General features: G+C 38.8%; 2 protein-coding genes across 4 annotated transcripts in view; one reads left to right on the top strand and one right to left on the bottom strand.

The window, feature by feature from the left end:
* LOC127963814 (semaphorin-3B) overlaps window positions 1-13,314 on the top strand; it is a 33,490-nt gene extending 20,176 nt beyond the window's left edge. The window contains exons 5-18 of one of the 2 annotated variants that reach the window (XM_052563882.1): window positions 3,775-3,894; window positions 3,985-4,078; window positions 4,166-4,285; window positions 4,758-4,900; window positions 5,012-5,126; window positions 5,228-5,297; window positions 5,840-5,981; window positions 6,206-6,425; window positions 6,520-6,608; window positions 6,904-6,945; window positions 7,054-7,211; window positions 7,414-7,469; window positions 9,799-9,938; window positions 10,127-13,314. In XM_052563882.1, the coding sequence (XP_052419842.1) occupies window positions 3,775-3,894; window positions 3,985-4,078; window positions 4,166-4,285; window positions 4,758-4,900; window positions 5,012-5,126; window positions 5,228-5,297; window positions 5,840-5,981; window positions 6,206-6,425; window positions 6,520-6,608; window positions 6,904-6,945; window positions 7,054-7,211; window positions 7,414-7,469; window positions 9,799-9,938; window positions 10,127-10,612 (1,995 nt within the window). In that variant the 3' untranslated portion in view covers window positions 10,613-13,314. Of the gene's footprint in view, window positions 1-3,774; window positions 3,895-3,984; window positions 4,079-4,165; window positions 4,286-4,757; window positions 4,901-5,011; window positions 5,127-5,227; window positions 5,298-5,836; window positions 5,982-6,205; window positions 6,426-6,519; window positions 6,609-6,903; window positions 6,946-7,053; window positions 7,212-7,413; window positions 7,470-9,798; window positions 9,939-10,126 lie in introns of both variants that reach the window. The other variant, XM_052563883.1, reaches the window with a different exon arrangement.
* Window positions 13,315-16,464: 3,150 nt separating this feature from the next.
* Window positions 16,465-21,012, bottom strand: part of LOC127963566 (semaphorin-3G) — a 31,255-nt gene continuing 26,707 nt past the window's right edge. Inside the window, exons 13-16 of one of the 2 annotated variants that reach the window (XM_052563541.1) lie at window positions 20,293-20,518; window positions 19,618-19,751; window positions 18,645-19,153; window positions 16,465-18,530 (exon numbers count right to left, since the gene is read on the bottom strand). In XM_052563541.1, the coding sequence (XP_052419501.1) occupies window positions 18,686-19,153; window positions 19,618-19,751; window positions 20,293-20,518 (828 nt within the window). In that variant the 3' untranslated portion in view covers window positions 16,465-18,530; window positions 18,645-18,685. Of the gene's footprint in view, window positions 19,154-19,617; window positions 19,752-20,292; window positions 20,519-21,012 lie in introns of both variants that reach the window. The other variant, XM_052563540.1, reaches the window with a different exon arrangement.

Below are 21,012 nucleotides of genomic sequence, written 5' to 3'. Positions count from 1 at the left end.
TGAATCAGATCAACATGAATCATTCAATTTGATTCTCAAGTTCAACAACTTCAAGTGAACTGATTCATTAAAATTCAACACTGCAGTTCTCAGGTCAGGAGCTAACTGGAGTAAAAGATTTTTTGTGAAAAATTAAATCCCAGTAAAATTATTTCTGAGTCATTATCATTATATTAATTTGAATTTTAACAATGTCTCACAAACAAAATAGCGAGGTGTATTTATAAATGTGATGCTACATCTTATCTAACTACATGTGGACAATCACACAGGGATCCAATGATCAGGCTAAAAGAAGGTCAAAGTTGAAAGTTCACCACATGCATCTCAGCAGGAAACTCACACACACACGGCTTATTCCTCCTGAGAGACATTGTTCATTTTAAAGCTCTTTTTCTTTTGTTGTGTACTCTTTCTTTCTTTCCCTCTCAGTATTTCATTCTTTCTTCTTTCTTTGTCTCGTGGGCTCACTTCAAAGAGCCCATGAGCACACACACACTCACATGCTCACACACACCCCTAGCACGTCCTTCCCTTATTGAGGGCTGTAAAGCTGTCGAAACAGAAGCCCTAGTGTGTGTGTATGAGAGGTAGAGAGAAAGGGAGAGACCCCTTCCTGTATAAACACAGTTTGTCAGCAACTTAATTGGTCTTCGATGATTCTATTCCGCCACCCCCACCGTACAACACACACACACACACTCTTCACAGGGTGCGTTAAGCTCAAAGAGAGGCCTTTGTTCTCCACAAGCTCTGTATATGCGTGTCTGTGTGTGTTTGTGTGCAGGGTTTAAGCTTGGCAGGAGGGCACATGTCAATCTTTCTGTAAAGGTAGTGGAGAGGCTACACAAAACACATACACTCCTTTTAATCTAGCACGATTATGCTGGCTTCTAAGATACCTGGTTTTTGCTATACTCTAGCATCCAATTCATGCATTAAGACGAAGTGTAAAATCCCATTTGTTTGATGAAATTAGATTATAAATGTATTGCTTTCAATAACTGTATAAACAGAAATGTAAGTAAAACTTTTTTCTGTCTATACTGTTTGGTCTTATTACAGATATATTGAGTGAAGATCTAATCAAATTATATGTTAACTGATTTGCTTTGGGACAGTCCTTCATTGGACAATTGGTCAAGTGCCACACTGTCCCCTGGAACCCAAAGGAGAAGTGCCTAACATTTGAAGTTCAGTGTGTGTGTGTGTGTGTAAGTGTTTCTTGTGCACAGATGTTCAGTTCAGGGTTCATTCTGCTGCTGAAGGCCCACCGTTAGTCAGAGAGGAAAGTTGGAGTGAGGCATAATTACAGTCCAAACAGCAGGAACATCTGCTACTGAAACTGAAGAGACCCTCAGAGAAGACCCTCAGAGGAGACCCTCTTCTCTTCTCTTCTCTTCTCTTCTCTTCTCTTCTCTTCTCTTCTCACATCTGGTTGACTTGTCTTTTCTCATCTCTTGTCTTGATTCTTCTCTAGTCTTCTCAACTTTGGCCTTCTAATCTATCCTCCTCTCGCCTCTTCTTGTTTCATCTTGTCACTCCTCTTCTCTAGTCATCTTGTCATTTCTTGCTGTCTTTGGTCAGGTTGTCTCTTATTGTCTCTTCATGACTTACATCCTCCCTGGTTTTCTCTTTATTCTTCTTCTCTTCTTGTTTCATCTGGTCTTTTCTGCTCACTAGTTCCCTCGTCTAATTTCTTCTTTGCTGCTGTCTTTCCTTGTCTCATATCTTCTCTGGTCATCTTTTATCTTCTTGTCTCAAGTTGTCCCTTCTCCTTTCTTCTTCTTCTAGTCTTGTTTTGGTCTTCTTGTTTCTCTAGTCATCTCATCTAGCCTCTCCATGCTTCATCCCTGCATCCTCTCCCTCCACCCTGAAATCCGGATGTTCCAGCTCCCTTGTGTTGTCGTAGTGATTCCAGGCACTCTGGGACATGTGGCCTGCTCCAGCGAGCACATTCACGAAGGAAAAGAGAAACCGAGAGACTGTATGTGTCCATGTGCGTCCGTTGAACAGTCAACCTGTCTTTGTTTTCATGTTTGAACGAGAGAGTGCAAGAGATTACAGAGAGTTCCGGGATCACAGCGAGCGGGGAAAGGTCAGCGCTCGTGTCAGACTGTCGTCAAGGATACGTAACACAACGACATTTCGTTTCTGGTCTGACCCATACGTGGTCCCTTAAAAGACAAACTGAAAAATATGTGTGTATGTTTTGTGTCTGCTTTTGGCTCTGAGCTATTAACATCTGTCGTCATGAAGTCGTTTGAAAAACTGGTTCTGGGTTATCTGAAGGACATCACTGGACCCTTACTGGACCCCCTGCAGTTTGCTTACCGAGCAAACAGGTCCGTGGATGATGCAATCAACATAGGATTGCACTTCATCCTGCAACATCTGGACAAAACAGGGACTTATGTGAGGATCCTGTTTGTGGACTTTAGTTCGGCTTTCAACACCATCATCCCAACAACCCTCCAGACCAAACTGACCCAGCTCTCTGTTCCTAGCTCTATCTGTCGGTGGATCACCAGCTTTCTGACAGACAGGCAACAGTTAGTGAGACTGGGGAAATTCACATCAAACAGCTGCTCCACCAACACTGGCGCCCCTCAGGGATGTGTTCTCTCCCCTCTGCTCTTCTCCCTGTACACCAACGACTGCACCTCTAAAGACCCCTCTGTCAAGCTCCTGAAGTTTGCAGATGACACTACAGTCATCGGCCTCATCCAGGACGGTGATGAGTCTGCTTACAGACAAGAGGTTGAGCAGCTGGCTGTCTGGTGCAGTCTTAACAACCTGGAGCTGAACACGCTCAAAACAGTGGAGATGATCGTGGACTTTAGGAGAAACCCACCTGCACTTTCCCCACTCACCATCATGAACAGCCCTGTGACTGCAGTGGAGTCATTCAGATTCCTGGGAACCACCATCTCTCAGGACCTGAAGTGGGACAATCACATTGACTCCATTGTAAAAAAGGCCCAACAAAGGTTGTATTTCCTTCGCCAGCTGAGGAAGTTTAACTTGCCACAGGAGCTGCTGAAACAGTTCTACTCAGCGGTCATTGAGTCTGTACTGTGTAATTCTATAACTGTCTGGTTTGGCTCAGCAACAAAATCGGACATCAGAAGACTACAGAGAACTGTTCGGACTGCTGAAAGGATTATTGGTGCTCCCCTGCCCACCCTTCAAGAACTGTATACATCCAGAGTGAGGAAAAGGGCTCATAAAATCACTCTGGATCCCTCACATCCAAGTCACCCCATCTTTGAACTTTTGCCATCTGGCCGGCGTCTCAGAGCCGCAAATACCAGAACAGCAAGGCACAAAAACAGTTTCTTCCCCCAGGCAATCTACCTCATGAACAGTTAAATGTTCCCCACTTATGCTTATGCAAACAAAATTGCAACATCCTTATATTTATTTGTTACCCCTCCATCCTAGTACATCCCTGCATCTTTTTCAATCCTATCCCATTATCATTTATAGCACAATTGTTTATACACTTATTTATTTGGCTAAATTTTTTTTTTTTTTTTTTTTTTTTGTCTGTGTGTTGGTGTCTCTGTGTACTGGAAGCTTATGTCACTAAAACAAATTCCTTGTATGCGCAAACATACTTGGCAATAAAGCTCTTTCTGATTCTGATTCTGATTCTGATTAATTGTCGATCCAGATGTTGATAGTTTCCCTGCCTGAAAGATGAAATGGTGAAAGTATGTAAAATATGTCCTTCGTGAAATTGATTTGTGTGTGTGTGTGTGTGTATTGCAGACGGACTGCGTTAACTATGTGAAAGTGCTACACCACTACAATCGGACTCACCTGTACGCCTGTGGGACAGGGGCTTTCCACCCCACCTGTGCTTATGTGGAGGTGGGACAGAAGATCGAGGTAAGTGTGTGAGCGTTTGGATGCATGTGAGTTTGTGTTATATACGGCAGTTGGCCAAATGCAGGGCTTTATTTTCCTTTTTCTTTTTAGGATCATGTGTTTAGAATCGACCCTTCTGTGGTAGAAGATGGAAAAGGAAAGAGTCCATACGACCCACGCCACACATCAGCATCTGTTCTAATTGGTTAGTTGCCACTGTTCAGCCTTCTGTCTTCCATTTAATGCTGTTACATCACGTCAAAACTGTAATCATTTCTACATCATCGCATAGGTGATGAGCTTTATGCAGGGGTGGCCACTGATTTGATGGGACGGGACTTTACAATCTTTCGCAGCATGGGACAAAGGCCCTCCATACGAACAGAACAGCATGATTCTCGCTGGCTTAATGGTATGTATATTTATGATAAAGCATCTTAGACAAAATTAGGCATGTTTAGTTTTTGTTTTTTGCATGAAGTCACAAAAATCAGTGTGATACAACCGTCCAGATATCATGACAGAAAAAAGTTCACATTAAAAGAATAAAGTTCTTGAAAAGAAAACATTTTTAAATAACTTATCTTAATCTTCTATTATTATTTATTTTAAAAAATCAGTTTTGTTGCAATATTATATATTTTTTGAAGCCAAATTTACATCATGTGGTTTAAAGAACATGCAGAAAAAAAATAAAATTATATCTTAGAAAGAATAAGCATATCCTGCATGCATTTTTTAATGAGATATTTTTATAAAGTTTTCTTTTTCCTTTTCTTTATCTTGCACACTCGTATCTGTCGTTGAGCCATGTGTTTAGAAGCATCTTTGTTTTTCTGTTTTTGTATAATGACACTGAGCCCTATGATAATGCTGTGTTTCAGAGCCCAAGTTTATTGCAGCATATGGTGTTCCGGAGAGTGAGAATCCTGACGATGATAAAGTCTTCTTCTTCTTCAGAGAAACTGCTGTAGAAGCTCAGGGATTTGGGAAAGTTACATATTCCCGGATTGGTCAGCTCTGCAGGGTTAGGAGCAGGATTTATCAGCCCTGTTTTATATGCATTTACTAAGCCAATGAACATTGGCTGCAGTTTATCATTTTGATTTGAATGTATGTGTTTTGTTTTTTTTGACAGAATGATATGGGAGGACAGCGCAGTCTAGTAAATAAGTGGACGACATTTCTAAAGGCTCGTCTTGTGTGTTCTGTGCCAGGCAATGATGGCACTGAAACACATTTTGATGAACTTAGTAAGAACTTTATCTCTCACATACACACACTAGGCTTAAATTATGCTGTTATAGCTGGCAATTGCATTTCATTGCCATCTGACCTTTGTCCACACCTTTAGGGGATGTGTTCCTGCTGCAGACCCGTGACCGAAAGAACCCGCTGATCTACACCGTCTTCACCACCTCAAGGTCAGAGTTCATCAAAGGTTGTGGGTTAAAGGCTTAGCTCACCCCAAAAAGTTACATTTTGTAATTGTTTACTAATCTTCATGTCGGCACAAACCTGTATGAATGTTTTTTTGTTTGTTTGTTTGTTTTTTGTAAAACAAAAAGATAAACATTTAGCTAAATGTTTTTTTCTTTTCTTTTTCTGAAAGTAATTTAACTTTCCCTAAATTTAACTTTCATATGAAAAAAACAATTATATCCAAATTTCAAAGTAAGCCCCCCAAAAAACATGACAGAATTTTCATTGTTTGTGTGAAATGTGCCTTTAAATAATTATTAAAATAATGGATTGTATAGGAAATATTTACATTTACTGTATGTGATCACTCTATATATATCTTTTTTGAGATATACAAATTTTTTTTTCAATTAAAACATTTAGGGTGAATTTATGTAAATATGGCATTTTAATAAGTAAAAGTGAGCCGAAGTATCTGAACTCAGCATTTGTGTAGTCACTTATATATCCCTATACTGTAACGTGTGTTTGTTTCTTACAGTAGCGTATTTCAAGGTTCTGCAGTGTGTCTCTACACCATGAATGACATTCGTCGGGCATTTTTAGGACCTTTTGCCCACAAAGAGGGACCCAATTATCAGTGGGTTCCATTCCAGGGTAAAGTGCCCTACCCACGGCCAGGCATGGTAAGGACAGTTTCCTTACATCTCACATAAATAAACAATATTTCAAGTAGAAGTATAAATGCCATTTCAAAACAAGTTTGTGGGAATATAAATGAGCTTTTGTAAAGTAAAAGTAAAAGTAGATTGGTAATAGGTTTGGACTTGCTGACCTGTGTAGTATATTGATATCATGTGAACAGATTGTGTTTCTGGATTCTACAGATATCTCTTTCTCTCTTCCGCAGTGTCCCAGTAAAACGTTTGGGAGTTTTGAGTCCACTAAAGGTTTCCCTGATAATGTAATCCAGTTTGCAAGGCACCATCCATTAATGTTTAATCCAGTCACTCCACTGGGAGGCAGGCCACTGTTCCTGCGTACTGGAATCCCATACACCTTCACTCAGATTACTGTAGACCGCGTCAATGCCGCTGATGGACACTACGATGTAATGTTCATCGGAACAGGTAGAATACTGACCGAACATTGGTAAAACCCTCTAGACTAAACTGTCTTTACTGGTTGTGGCTCTGCTTAAAGCCTCTCTGTGTCTCTCTGCAGATGTCGGCACAGTGCTGAAGGTGATCTCTGTGCCCAAAGGAAGCTGGAGTAACACAGAGCTTCTGCTAGAAGAGCTTCAGGTCTTTAAGGTGATAGGAGTGTGTGAGTGTGTGTGTGTGTGTGTGTTTACTTTGGGGATAAATTTGTGATCAGATGTACCTGTATGCTAAAACCTCTTTTTAGTGATGTCCTCATATGGCTATTAAAATAAATAAAATATAATTAAATTAATTGTTTGAATGTTAATGTTTTTTAATGTTAACATTTTGTAAGTTAGTCTTAGCAATTATGATTCACTTTACATTTAAAGAAAATAATAATGCTTTCATAGTTCAAATAAATTAATAAACATCTGTAAAACCAACCCTTGTGTTCTTGTTGCAGGATTCTTCATCTGTTATCAGTATGCAGATTTCCTCTAAACGGGTAAGAATGAGTCTTGTTTAAATAAAATCCAGCTATTTTTGAACAGAATTACAGAAACACATGAAAGCAGTGTGTCAGTAAATCATGTGATTTTCTCTCCCTCCACAGCAACAGCTGTATGTTGGCTCAGACACAGGTGTTGTCCAGGTGCCTCTGCACCGCTGCAGTATGTACGGTAAAGCTTGTGCCGAGTGCTGTCTGGCTCGAGATCCGTACTGCGCCTGGGACGGACACACCTGCACACGCTACCTGCCAAACACAAAACGGTACAGCTTCAGTCATACTGGTTATTGCACGGCTTTGTTCATACACATTGTCTGAAATGGTCTAAAATTCTGTGACCATATTCAAAATTCAACTACTTGTTTCCGACTATTGGATCCCACTGTATTGCATACTCAGACCTGAGGAATATGTTATGCTAAGGCTTTTTAATATGTTTGTGTGTATGTGTATTGATGTGTGTAGGAGGTTCCGGCGTCAGGATGTGAGGAATGGGGATCCTAATGCACTCTGCTCAGGAGGTAATACTGCAGTACTTCCAACAGCCATTTCTCTGTTCTCACTGCAGCACAGTTATTAGGTCACAATATGAATTTAGGCAGTGGTTCTTGACTGGTAGGTCACAAGTCTGCTCACAATTTCCAGAGATAAAATTCAATCAGATCAAAAGTGACAAATATACTTTTAAGTAGAAATTTTAAATAAAGTTTGTTCTTTCAAAAACTCTGTTTATCAGAAAATCCTGCAAAAAGTATCATGATTTCCACAACTTTTTTTTAACATTGATAATAAATGTTTTTTTAAACAGAATATCATGGAAAAGTTATTTATTCAAAAAAAGCTAACTTTCTTATATTCTAGATTCATTGCACCAGACTGAAATATTTCAAGAGTTGTTTTGTTTTAATTCTGATGGTTATGATTTACAGCTTAGGAAAATTACAAATTCAGTATCTCAAAAAATTTGAATATTTTCTCAGAGATCAATCCAAAAAAAAAGATTTACAAAACACAAATGTTCAAGATCTCTAAAGCAGGTTTAATTATGCACTCGGTTGGGGATCCTTTTGCACAAATTACTGCTTAAATGCAGCGTGGCATGGTGGTGATCAGCCTGTGTCACTGGTGAAGTGTTATTGAAGCCCAGGCTGCTTTGATTGCGGTCTTCAGCTCCTCTGTATTGTTTATCAGATGTTACTTATCTTCCTCTTCACAATACCCCATAGATTCTCTGTGAGGTTCAGGTCAGATGAGTTGGCTGGCCAATCAAGCACAGTAATATCATGGTCAGCAAACCACTCGGAAGTGGTTTTGGCATTGTGGGCAGGTGCAAAATGAAATCAGCATCACCATAAAGCTTGTTAGCAGATGGAAGCATGAAGTGCTTTGAAATCTCCTGGTAGATGGCTGCACTGACTTTGGACTTGATAAAACCCAATGGACCAACACCAGCAGATGTCACTGCACCCAAATCATCACTGACTTCAGAAACTTCACACTGAACTTTGCATTCTGTTCCTCTCCAGTCTTCCTCCTTACTCCAGACCTTGATTTACTAATGAAATGCTAAATTTACTTTCATCTGAAAAGAGGACTTTGGACCACTGAGCAACAGTTAGGTTCTTCTCCTTACCCCAGGTGAAATACTGCTGACATTTTTTTATGGTTCAGGAGTAGTTTAGTTCTAGGATTGTGACAGTTGTAGCCCTTTTCCTGTAGACATCTGATTGTGGTGACTCTTGATGCACGGACTCCGGCTTCAGTCCACTCCTTGTGAAGCTCTCCCAAGTTCTTGAATTCGGCTTTTCCTGACCATCTTCCCGAGGCTGTGGTCATCCTTGTTGCTTGTGCACCTTTTCCTACAACAATTTTCATTCCAGTCAACTTTCTATGAATATATTTTGATACAGCACTCTGTGATAAGGCAGGACTTTCCGAAATGACCTTCTGTGGCATCCCCTCCTTGTGGAGGGTGTTTATGATTGAGTTCTGGACAATTGTCAAGTCAGTAGTTTTCCCATAATTGTGGTTGCATGTTTTAAACTAGACCAAGAGGTACAGTATTTATACTCACAATGAATCAAACTAATCAAGATCAAAATGGAATATTCAAATTATTTGAGATACATAATTTTTTTTTTCCTAAGCTGTAAGTGGTAACTATCAGAATTAAAAACTCTTGAAAAATTTAGTTTGTGCGCAATGAATTTAGAATATAAGAAAATTAGGATCATGTGACACTAGACTGGCGTAATGGCTGCTAGAAATTCAGCTTTTGGACCACAGGAGTAAATTTATTTTAAATCATATTAAATATATTAAAATAGAAAAGAGTTGCAATAATTTTTCAAAGTATTACTCTTTTACTGTATCTTTAATCAAATAAATGCAGTTTTGCTGTGCACAAGTCACTTCTTAAAAAAAAAAAAAAATTTAAAAGTCTTCCAAGCCACAAGCTTCTGAGTAGTACTTTATGTAATAAAATATAACATGCTAAATGTAGAGGATAACAAAGAAAGGGTTGCATGACATCTTCTCAAGGTAAATGTAAAAGAAAAAACAACCCAGACTTTATTAATGTCAGCTTCAATTGCAAAATTTCCAAATACTCACACTGTAACAGTATAAATTTACTTGGAGCATTTAAAACGATAGATTTTAATTTTCATGGTGCATTCTATAGAAAAACATTAAAATAACTAGTTTTTTTGCTATTAACTAGAATTTTCATGTCAGTGTATTTATTATACACATTACTGAGCCAATGCAGTTTATACATTTCAGTGTTCAATCTTATATGATTAAACTGATTGTCTAATGCCTTATCTTATACATTGCAATGTTGTGCAGACCATCAGAAGCAGCGTGTCCTGGAGAAGAGGCTGTATGCTGTGGATGGAAGCAGCTCCTTCCTGGAATGCATCCCGAAATCACTACAGGCCCAGATTACATGGACCTATCAGAGGCACCCAGAAAACCCACGGGAGGAGGTGAGAGAGAAGAGAGCAGGCTGGGACAGATATGTGTGGTTATTATGGGAAAGACGGATATAGACGGCATTGATAAGAGATGATAAATGTGTGTCTTTGTTCAAATGAATGACTTTCATTCTGTCTCTTATCAGTGCGGTTATAACTCATATTTGATGTATTTATTGAGTGTGTGTGTGTAATTACAGGTTCGTCTAGATGACCGTGTTTTGCAGACCGAGCGAGGCCTGTTGCTAAGGCGAGCGGTGCGTAGAGACAGTGGTGTGTATCAGTGTCATGCGATGGAACATGGATTCACCCAAACCCTCCTCGCGATCACGCTGGAGATTTTGCCTTTGGCTGGCTCCGCCCCTTCAGCTCCTATCCCTCGCAGCCCTGCCCAATCCCACGCCAATCACGGGCAGTCAACGAATCAAAAGCTGTGGTACAGAGACTTCATGCAGTTGGTGGATCATCCAAACTTAAACACAGTCGACCAGATCTGCGAACAAGTTTGGTCACGCAGGCACAGCCTATCAGGGAAGAGCACTCCAGATCCAGCCAATGAGGCGCCAGTTCACGACCCACTGCACTCTAAAAAGTGGAAGCACCTGAAGGAAGTGAGGAAAGGGCGAAACCGCAGAACGCATGATGGGAGGCCCGCCCCCAGAGCACCGCGGAGCGCGGGAGAGTAGCGAGGGATGAGAGACGGAGTAAAAAAGAAACTGAGAGACAGGAAGAAAGAGCAAAAACCACTGGAGGTTGACAGATTCTCACACAGCATCTCATTCAGTGACTGTTTATCGCCTGTTCTGCTTCTTATTATCCCTGTGACGACACTTCACTGCTTGTTATCAGTCTCTATATACTCTATTGTCCTCATCTCCAGTCTGAAGACTCAATCTAGTGCCCCCACGACCCCAATCCCGCTCCCGCCAGCATCTATTACTCCTGATGGTTATCCAGAAACCCACACTCCATCCATCTGAATACAAACCAAACTCAAGAGCTCCTAAAGTCCAAAAAATCCCTTTGAATTGTAACAGAAAAGCTTTGATCGGATATTGAAGACAGAAAGACATGCATGCGCTCTTGTGGACAAACGTTGAGTAAATCCATGCATACTCTTCTTCGTTTTCATCTGGTTGTTTGTGCAACATGTGTTCTTAGATTAGATTCTTCTCTCACTTTGGCCCTGAAACACAGACCTCACAGACCCTTGACTCACCATATGAGCGTCCTCACTCTTCTTTCACTGCTTGAAGACTTAAAACACAACATTTCAAGCAAACAAAAGATAAAAACTGTACATTGTGTTCTGGTAAGGTTGTACATGTGACGGTAATTATATACCTTGTATGTATAAAGGGTTCAGTGAGCTTTACATTTCTGCCAGTTCTGTAAAGTAACAAAGGGGAATTATTTTGAGTTACGAAGTAGTTTCAGGTGTTCTGATTATGTGTTCTATGAGACTGAGATGGACACAGCATTAATGTACAGGGGGCATCATGGTAGTATGGTCTGAGACCAGGTGAGGAAGAACTCTTTTAGACACCTTTAGGTCTAAACTTACAACTAACCTGTTGAAATAATAATAATAATAATAATAATAAAAGTCTGAAGAGTTATGTAAATGTGTCTGTAAGAGAGATTTACATGCTTTTTATACGCCTAACCTGATTTTACCAAGTGAGACATGTTCCTGGGACAACATCGTTGTTGACCCTGGAACAACATTGTGATTAACCAATCACATTTGAAGAACCAGTTTATAGATTTTGTGAAGTTTATGCTTAAAATCAGTGTTTGCTGCTTGTGCATCAGTGTCATTCATCTATCATTTCCTCTGATTTTAGGGATTACTCATGGTTAAGGTTAGGTTTAGGTGTAGGGATATGGTTAAGAATATATTTTTGGAGTAAAATGTTGTTCCAGGGTCAACAAAATATGTTGACCTAGGAACACATCGGACTTGGCAAAATCAGGACGTGCTTTTTATACAGCTCGGCCATATATATTCACAGTAGAAAAAAAGTGTTCTGTGAGCATCATATACTGTAAGACCACAGCTCATGTATTTTGTATGCTAGATAATGAGTTAAATCAGGAAACACAGATCCAAGGCCCTATCTGAAGAGAAGAAACAAGAAAAAGTACCCAAGAAAGATGTCTTCAGCTCTCACTCTGACATTTCAGATGAATATTTAATTGAACACATTCAAAGAGTCTAGCCAATGGGCCATTTATTTTTAATTGATTCTTTATGTCTTTTCAAAATAGTGGTGTTGAATTTGTCGCTAAATGCATGCTTACAAACGTTCGATGCCAAAGTTTTATTATTATTATTATTATTATTATTATTAATATTATTAAGCGGTATGGGAGCGAGTCAGACAACTTACATTTACCCTGTTACTTTTTCTGCACAAAATACCATATTTAGGCTACTGTAGTCATAGTCGCTAACGTATAACTGTGGTAAAATGATATCCACCGCCACAAAAAAAAGAAAAAAAATAGAAGAAAACGAACGTTTGTACAGTATTTTGGACTCTAAGGTGATTAGCAAGGTAAAAGGATGGCGCTGGCGGAGGAACTCCTCTAGAGGCTCTTGGTCTGAGCGCCCTCTTCTGGTGTCTGCGGGTATTTGTGGTTTCTGTTGTGTCGAGGATGAGAGAAACGTGGCATTGTGAAATAATCAACTCTGATTAATTTTTAAGTGGATTTAAGAATATTTCGAGCGGAACTGGTGGATTATCATTTGGTAGTATTTATATGTTTTCTAAAAGTTGTACTTAATTGTTATTTTTGCATGACTTAAAACGTCTTGGTGAGCGTTTTTTTATACAATGGAAAGACCATGTTTAAAACTGTCCTGCAAGATTATCTGGTGTTTTTAGCGCATATTTATGGCTCGATAAGCTAATGTGTCGTGGTGGTTTGTGATGAAACTGACCGAAATGTGTAATGTCCATTCTGATGAGAACATCCTTGTGTGTATATTTTGAAATCCTCTCCCTTCTTTTGAATACATATTTAAAGACTCCATTCGAAAGTAATTATTTGGGTAATTTAAAAGACTATTCAAACAGCATTTTAAACTCATCTGATTTTCCTTTCTTTGTGACGTTTCTCAGCTTTTGAGGAGAGTGTAAGAAAAAAAAGCGGGTGTAAGGCTGTGTGTCTCAAAGTGAAAGAGGCTCTGTGTGTTTGTGCCATTAAATATTAGGATTTCTGTACAGTGGGGAAAATTGTGAGTTGCATTTTGTGGACAAGTCAAAGGTCGAAGGCCAAAGTTGACGTGAACACTGTATTATTCCCTGAGTATTTTCTCTGTGGATTGTTGCATCAGACTGTAAATGATTAACACAATAAAACATAAAGTTACTGAAAATAACTCCTCAGTTTTATTTTTGATAGAGAAAGAGTGAGAATTTAAAGGGATAGTTCACCCAAAAATGAAAATTCTGTCATTAATAATTACTCACCCTTAGTTGTCAAACCCGTAAGACCTCTGTTAATCTTCAGAACAAAAAATGACAGGTTTCTTACAGGTTTGGAACGACATGAGAGTGAGTAATTAATGACAGAATTTTCATTTTTGGGTGAACTAACTGAACTTACAACCTTTTGAGGGAAAAAATTGTATGCAGTAGTGCGAACTCACCACTGGAGTGCGCAGCTGTGCATGCTGTGTTTCACACTAGTCTCACTTTGAACAGAATATTTCATTGGGATTTTTTTAAATAAGAAAATAGAATTTATAAAGTTATTATATATATATATATATATATATATATATATATATATATATATATATATATATAAAATGTAGCATAAAAAAAAAAAAGAATAAGTGAAGGAAATGTTTTGAACATTTCCACATTATTGCCCAGAAGAATAAAACTATGTAGAATAGAGATAAGAATGAATAAAAAGGGGAACTTTTTTGCTAGTTGCAATACTGAATATGCTATAAAGACAATATTAAACGTGACCACTTGTTACACATTTTCCATTCTGTCTGCTAACTGGGAATGTCTCTTTCTGTGACAGCTGTAATGATTAATGATGTCAATTAGTGCTAATTAACCCTTCATTAGACTCCTTAACCTCTCAGACTCTCATTAGAGGTGTTGACTTTAGAAAGCAGGGTCAACAGATCTTCTCACTGACTCACCTATAGGTTCTTGCACTCATATTCGTTCTTCGTCTTTCTTTCGGTCTCACCCAAGTTGAAAAACACCTCCCTGAACAATGAAAATTTGTTATTTAAGACATAATTGGGCTTCAGGAAATATTATATTTGTGGATCTTATTGCAAGGGCTGTGGGAAAGAAAGAAAATGTGTATGTGGATTTAAACTTGCACTAAACTGTGTAATGAAGCCTCTTGATAGTGACCGAGTGAACGTGGTCTCTCCAGTCATACTTTGGCAGTCTGGGTGATTCTGTAATTGAATGTTTATTTCCACACAGCTGTGCTGCTCAGTGTAGTGTTATCCAGGCGTGGAAACACAGGTATGTCCGATTAGACCTTGATGGTGTTTGTCCGAATTTCTAAACAGGAAGTGGGACACTGGTGCGCGTCAGTGTTGACAGTTCCTGCAGCTGCTGTGTTTGAATATTTATAGCAGTTCCTAGCACACAACCACAGTCAGAATGACTGTTTACGTGTTTGATAAACATTTTCGAGTTGGCCGGGAATGAACAGGAGAGAGTTAATGCATACCTTCCTTCCTCCTTTTATCTGTTGCTATGATAATTATGTAAGTTTGATTGATTTAATCTATAATTCCTGTCTGTATCACAGACAGTACAAGATGAGCCAAAGTTCAGCACAAATAGGTTTATGTCTATGAGCAAATTACTGACACCAAATATGAACAAAAAAATGTTCCTGCTTAAAAAAAAAAAAAAAAAAAAAAAAAAACCTTAGTTGGTTGGCTGGTCTTAGCTGGCTTAATGGTTTGAGCTGGTCTCCCAGCCTGGCCAAGCTGGTTGTTCCAGCTGGTCTCCCAGTCTGACCAGCTCAGAGAGTGGCCAAAGCCCATCTAAAACCAGCCTAGACTAGGCTGGATGCACCTAGACCTAAGCTGGTTGGCTGGTTTTAGCTGGTTTTTATAGCAGGGTAGACTAACATAGTTTAAAATCAAACAGATTTTTCTCTGTGAACATACTTAATACATTCACACGCTGAAAAATAAAACACAAGACTGTGGCAAAGAAAGAAACAATGCATAAATGTACAGTATCAGTCTAATGTAATATAGACAACAGATGCAGTTATTACTGTCCTTTAGTGTGCAAGCCTCTCTTGCATTTATTCACTTTCTGATCTAAACTCCAAAAGTGTTCTGTGGAGACATAAAGAGGTAATTGTTTGACTCCCTTCCCTCCTAAAGTTGAAGGATTCTTGAAAGGTTATTGAAACAATAAACTGACTGTGATTCAAACACATGAAGGAAATACATTTTATGTTTTCATTTTATGCTAATGCCAAAGTGAAATGGTCCCCATGCGGCCAAACACCACTGGATCCACTCAAAATGAAGCAGAAAGTTAAAATATTTTTAGAGACTCGTGAACAAAGCTTTTATGATTTTTGGAAGAAATGCTTGTGATGTTTGACTGTACAAAAAAGCTGTCATGATCTATGGGCAATCCTACTTTTTGTAAATTAGGACAAGGCACTAAAATAATAATGAAAATTTCAGAATTGTTTAAATGCGTAATGTTCTTCAGGGATCCCACACTATTTTCCCAATGAATATACATGACTTCTTGCATGATAAGGATTACAAATTATAAGATTTAAATTTCTAGCCAATAAAATATTTTAAAGCTTGGTATTATAAAAAAATGTGTGCAGACTGGGAATCCTGGTTTGAGGAGGTAAATTAAACTATAATTTAAAAAGATTTGTAATTGTTTTGGTTCCTTTTATTGCTTTTTAAGCTCATCTAAAAAAAAAAAAAAATGCTAAGGCTATTGTGGATGGTTCCCAGAACATCGCTGATCAGTTGTCAATAGCAGTAGAAACAGTGATGTTTGACTTAGCAATTAGCTTTTTAACATTGACAGCAAAACCATGGCACAGTTTGACAGTTATATGATGCAACCGTATCCTGCTAACTGCATCACATATAAACGCACATTTGGGCCTTGTTGTGCTGGTGTTTCGGTTCTGGCTGGATCTGGTTTAAGTGATTTTTATTGCTCTTTTACTGTGGTCTGTTCTCCAGCAGCGATATATATCACAGCGCAGGCGCTTGTTCTTAATGTCGAGCTTCGTACTGACTAATGACACTAACAGATGACCTCACTTGAATGGAGTCATTTATAAATTGAGCACTGACAAAGACAATCTCAGGAGAAAAAGACCTTTTCAGTTTAGCATGATAAACCAGCACACGTTGGAGAACATAAAAGGAACATCTGTAATGCTGAACGGTCACACCCAACCCCTGGGTCCCACTAAGAGGGGGTCGCTTTGGGCTGACCTAATCTCTCTCCACGGACCCAATGTGAAACACAAACCCATAAAACTCTGTGTGAAACGTTTATTTATGTATCATCACTGAACCAAACACAGGTCAGAGTTTTCTGCATGCAAGAAGCACTTTTAAATAACATATAAATATATCAGACACTAGCTAAAACACTGCATTTTTCCTGTGTGTATTTTTTCTACAGGTAAAATGTGCTAAAATCACAACAGCTGATTTAAAGACAGCGGAAAAACAGAAACTGTGCAGTTGATGTTCAGGAAGGTACAGAATAGTTCCTTTCAGGTTATTGTTTTAATGTTGTGTTTCAAAAACTGAAGACACATGCAGTTCAGATCAGAGCAGTGCTGCTGCTGTACCCATTCACAAAAAAAAGCAGTTTCAGTGCAACTAGTCTATGCAGTCAGTCATGTCAGGGCATTGAACGGAAAATTATAAGTCAGCTTGTTTCTTTTGTTTGATTTGCTCCAGCGGTTTGATGAATTTCACCCTGAAGTTCTGATACAGTCACTGGAGAAAGTTTGCAGGCAAACAGTTTCTCTCCAGGAAAGATTTGTACAGCAATGTTTTTAGGCAAAGCAGTATTTTTTTCTAGACCTTTCTATCTATAAATAAATAAATGGTTCAAGTGATACAGGAGTTTTTAGTGTAGATGTACAAAGAAACAAGTAAACTAGAAAAAAAGGTGAACAAGCGAGAGAAAAAAACAGAGATGTTGGTATAAAGGCTACTGCAGCTGCAGAACAGCGTTTGCTAGAATGAACGGTTAAACATCAGCTGACTAGTTTTACATCTGTTAAAGTGTGCTATATGATTAAAACTCGGAAATACTTTATAATAAGGTTCCGTTTGTGAGTGATGTACAGTCAGGCAGTCGTTGTGGCAAAAATACACGGTTATTCACCAAATAAATAAATAAATGGACATGACACAGCAATTATATTGCAGTAATATTAAGTTCTCTGAGGTAATTTGCGGACACACAAAAGGTGTCAAAGGGTGAAAAAAGAAATCACAAATCTCTGATGTGGTATGTAGAGCTAGTTTTAGTTGCAGTGTTGCAATAGACAACAGAATGTTGTGATTGACCAATCAGAGCTGTGTATTCCAAACGGCCGTGTAATAATATTAACTAACAACGAACAATGGTCACACTTTATTTTAAGGTCCAAATCTCACTATTAACAAACAATTAACTATGACTTTTTTTTACTGCTTATTAATAGTTAGTAAGTTAGTTTAGGTATTGGCTAGGATTAGGAATGTAGAATATGATCATGTGAATATGTGCTTTACTAGTACTAATAAACAGCCAATATGTTTAGTTAATAGTGAGAATTAGTCTTTATACTAGTATTAACCAAACAATTTTTACACCATTTTTAAGTTTAGGTTAGTGTTAACTACTGTTCATTGATAATTCGTGTTCATAATAAATTAACGTTAATTTATACAATGTAAAAAAAAAAAAAAAAATACAGGTATATAATTAGAAAAACACACACACACCGAGTTTGATTAATGTTGTAAAATTCAGTTTTTTCATGTTAGCTTATGCATTAACTAACAAATTGGACCTTACTATAAAGTGTTTCCAAAACATTACATCACTAAAAAAAATGAAAAGAGAAGAAACCGAACCCTGTGCAAAGTTCTAAAGCTCAAGATGCTTTGTTTCACACTGATTAAGAACAATGTCAGTTCTGTTGAAGTCTCAACGGTCGTCAAGCTATGATTCAGTTACCAGAAAATAGTCGAATTAGTCCAAACTTTTATTTCTTTACAGCTTCATGTACTGGCAGGCTGAGTTTTGTTGAACGCTGCCGTAGTTCTCAGTTGAGGAAAAGTCTCTGAGCATTATGCCCAGTTGTATCACAGCCAGATGTATCTTAAATTAATGTATGTTTCTTGGCACCTGTTATAGCATGGGCAGCGCTCCAGTCTACGAGTTCCATCCTGTCTACCCTCATTTGTTCCAGTAAAAAGGTTTTGCAGCTGCTGAGTTTTTAAGTGAGACGTATAACATTAGCCACGGTCTACTGTGAGGTGATGAGGGCCGGCTGCCATGGTCACAGAAACTTTTGGAGAGGACGCTCAAGAATGTCCTAATTAACACAGAGAGAACTTGGACTGTTGGACACAAAACCTACAATATTTTACATCACCACAAACAAAAACAAGTATGTGTGTGTGAGAGAGCATCTAAAAATCACACCCACTTTTCATTGGAAGTCCATTTTGCTTCATGTGGGTCTGTGTTTTACTCTTGCGTGTGGAGGTCCCGTGGAGAGCGGATTCGAGATTCTCCCGTGCTCTTCTGGACTCGTGCTCTTCTCGCAGAGTCCTGCGCTTGCCGATATTTGTCCATCATGTTTTTGTGCTTGCGTCTCAGCTTCTCATTACACCAAACACGTTCGCAGTACTGCTCCACCTGTGGCAGGTTTGAAGGACCAATCAGCTGCAAGACGTCCTTGAACCACGTCCTGGCCAGGCCACGATTGACCGAGGCTGTGTTGGCGGCACACGGTGACCATACTTTATATTTGCCGTCACGTGACAGGAGGTCTGAAAGGGTGTCAGCGTGTAAGATGTCCAACCAGAAGCGTGAGAGGGTTTGTGTGAATCCGTGTTCCCGAGATCGACACACATAGATGCCTTCATCCTGACGAAGCACACGGCGGAACAACAAACCATCGTCTGTTTTAATGACACGTTCATCTAGTGTCACCTAAACAGAGGAAATAATTGTTTTTTTAAATATCAAATAATTAAATAAAAAATAATTCTGAAAGCACACTTAAAATGAATACATTTTATTCTGTTAGATAATCAAACCAAACAGGATCTGCCAACAAGTACACCTAACTTTCCTTTTTTTTTTCAATGACTTTACACCAACTGGTCTCAAGATCATTTTTAGTGGATATCTGGAAGTGTCTTAGAGGACTATGGACAATGGACAAGTTTCCCGGTCAGAATGTATCCAGACTGTATTTATTTTTTTAAATTCTATATATATATATATATATATATATATATACACACACAGTATATCATTTCTAATATAATGCAGTTTTATTTGAAAATGATATTTGACATTTGTAAATTAATTTTCTACAACAATATTTCAACATGTCTGAATACTTTCTGGTCCTCTCAAAGACAGTATGTGCTGTACTGTATGTATCTTACCTCCTCTAAGTAGTCATCTCTCTGAATGTGCCATGTGACAGTGGCCTGTGGCGATCGAGGGATGCACTCCAGGAAGGTGCTGTTGTTCTCAGTGCCATAAACGACCCGTTCTTCAGTCAGCTCTAGATCCTCCACTACAGACGGGAATGCATGGCTGTTAAAACAGACACTTTACACACAACATGGTTCAGTGTAAGGTCACTGCGGGATTTTCCACTGCATGTGTGTTTGTATAAGTGTGCACATACATATATAATCTCTTTTCATCACCAACATCCTCACCTTTGGAACGCAAACACTCAAGTGCTCTTCACTCACACCTCTTTTGTTCTTTCCTCTCATTCTCTCTCTCCTCTGTGATGAGAGATAGAGAGTGATCTGTCTGTTCACCTCTCACTCTATAAGTTCCTGTCTTTAACACCGAACAGAGAGTTTGTCCCAGTGGAGTGACATTGCCCTTCAAACCCTATTAATCTTCCTGTTAGACAAGCTCAAAGGTGTTCTGAAGTTTCTAACACAAATGATTAAACAATTTAACTTCAAATCTCTGAGGTAATTGCTCTTTGACATGTAAATGTAATAGAAGTTCTTGGAGGAGGCCGCGGGTGTATTGACATTCACGCAGCATGGCTGCACTCAGTTAAGGAGGCTTTCATTTCTGTTCTTCTTTCTTACCGCTGAGGTTTTGGTCCGTGCACTGCAGTGCTGGGTTTGCATGTTTGATGTCCTGTCTTCGGTAACGCCTTTTTGTGTTTGGCAGGTAGCGTGTGCAGGTGTGTCCGTCCCAGGCGCAGTACGGATCTCGAGCCAGGCAGCACTCGGCACAAGCTTTACCGTACATACTGCAGCGGTGCAGAGGCACCTGGACAACACCTGTCTGTGAACCCACGAACAGAGTTTGCTGGAACAGAGAAAAAAAACAGTTTTGGTTGCATTTTTCCAGCATTCATGTGAAGAAAACAGAGATAATTCATCTAAATTCAGTCATTATTTAGTCAAACATATTATTCCAAATACGTATAACACGATAGGAGATTTTTAGGAGAATGTCCTGGCTGCTCTTTTCCATATAATGAGGACCGATGTTGGCAAATTCAAAAAAAAAAAAAAAAAAAACGGTACTGAGACACTACGTTTGAATATGTCTAAGCACAAATCCATTTTTTAAAATTCCAATCAAAAGCATGAGTTTGGAATGAGTTGATGTTTTTTTTATTTTTGGGGTGAACTGACACTTTAACTTCTGTGGCTCTAGGACTGTCAATGAAGTAAGTGAACTGTCAGTTTGGTTGGGCTATAAAGGACCTGCTTCACAATAAATAAACAACTGGTCGTTTTGCATGAATGTTTTATTGCTTTGGGGCCAAAAACACACAAAGTGGAGTCCCATTTCTC

This window comes from Carassius gibelio, chromosome B8 (genome assembly GCF_023724105.1).
Source record: "Carassius gibelio isolate Cgi1373 ecotype wild population from Czech Republic chromosome B8, carGib1.2-hapl.c, whole genome shotgun sequence".
Taxonomy (NCBI): Eukaryota; Metazoa; Chordata; class Actinopteri; order Cypriniformes; family Cyprinidae; genus Carassius; species Carassius gibelio.
The sequence above is the reverse complement of the archived record's forward strand: the minus strand, read 5'-3'. Positions and strand labels throughout refer to the sequence as shown.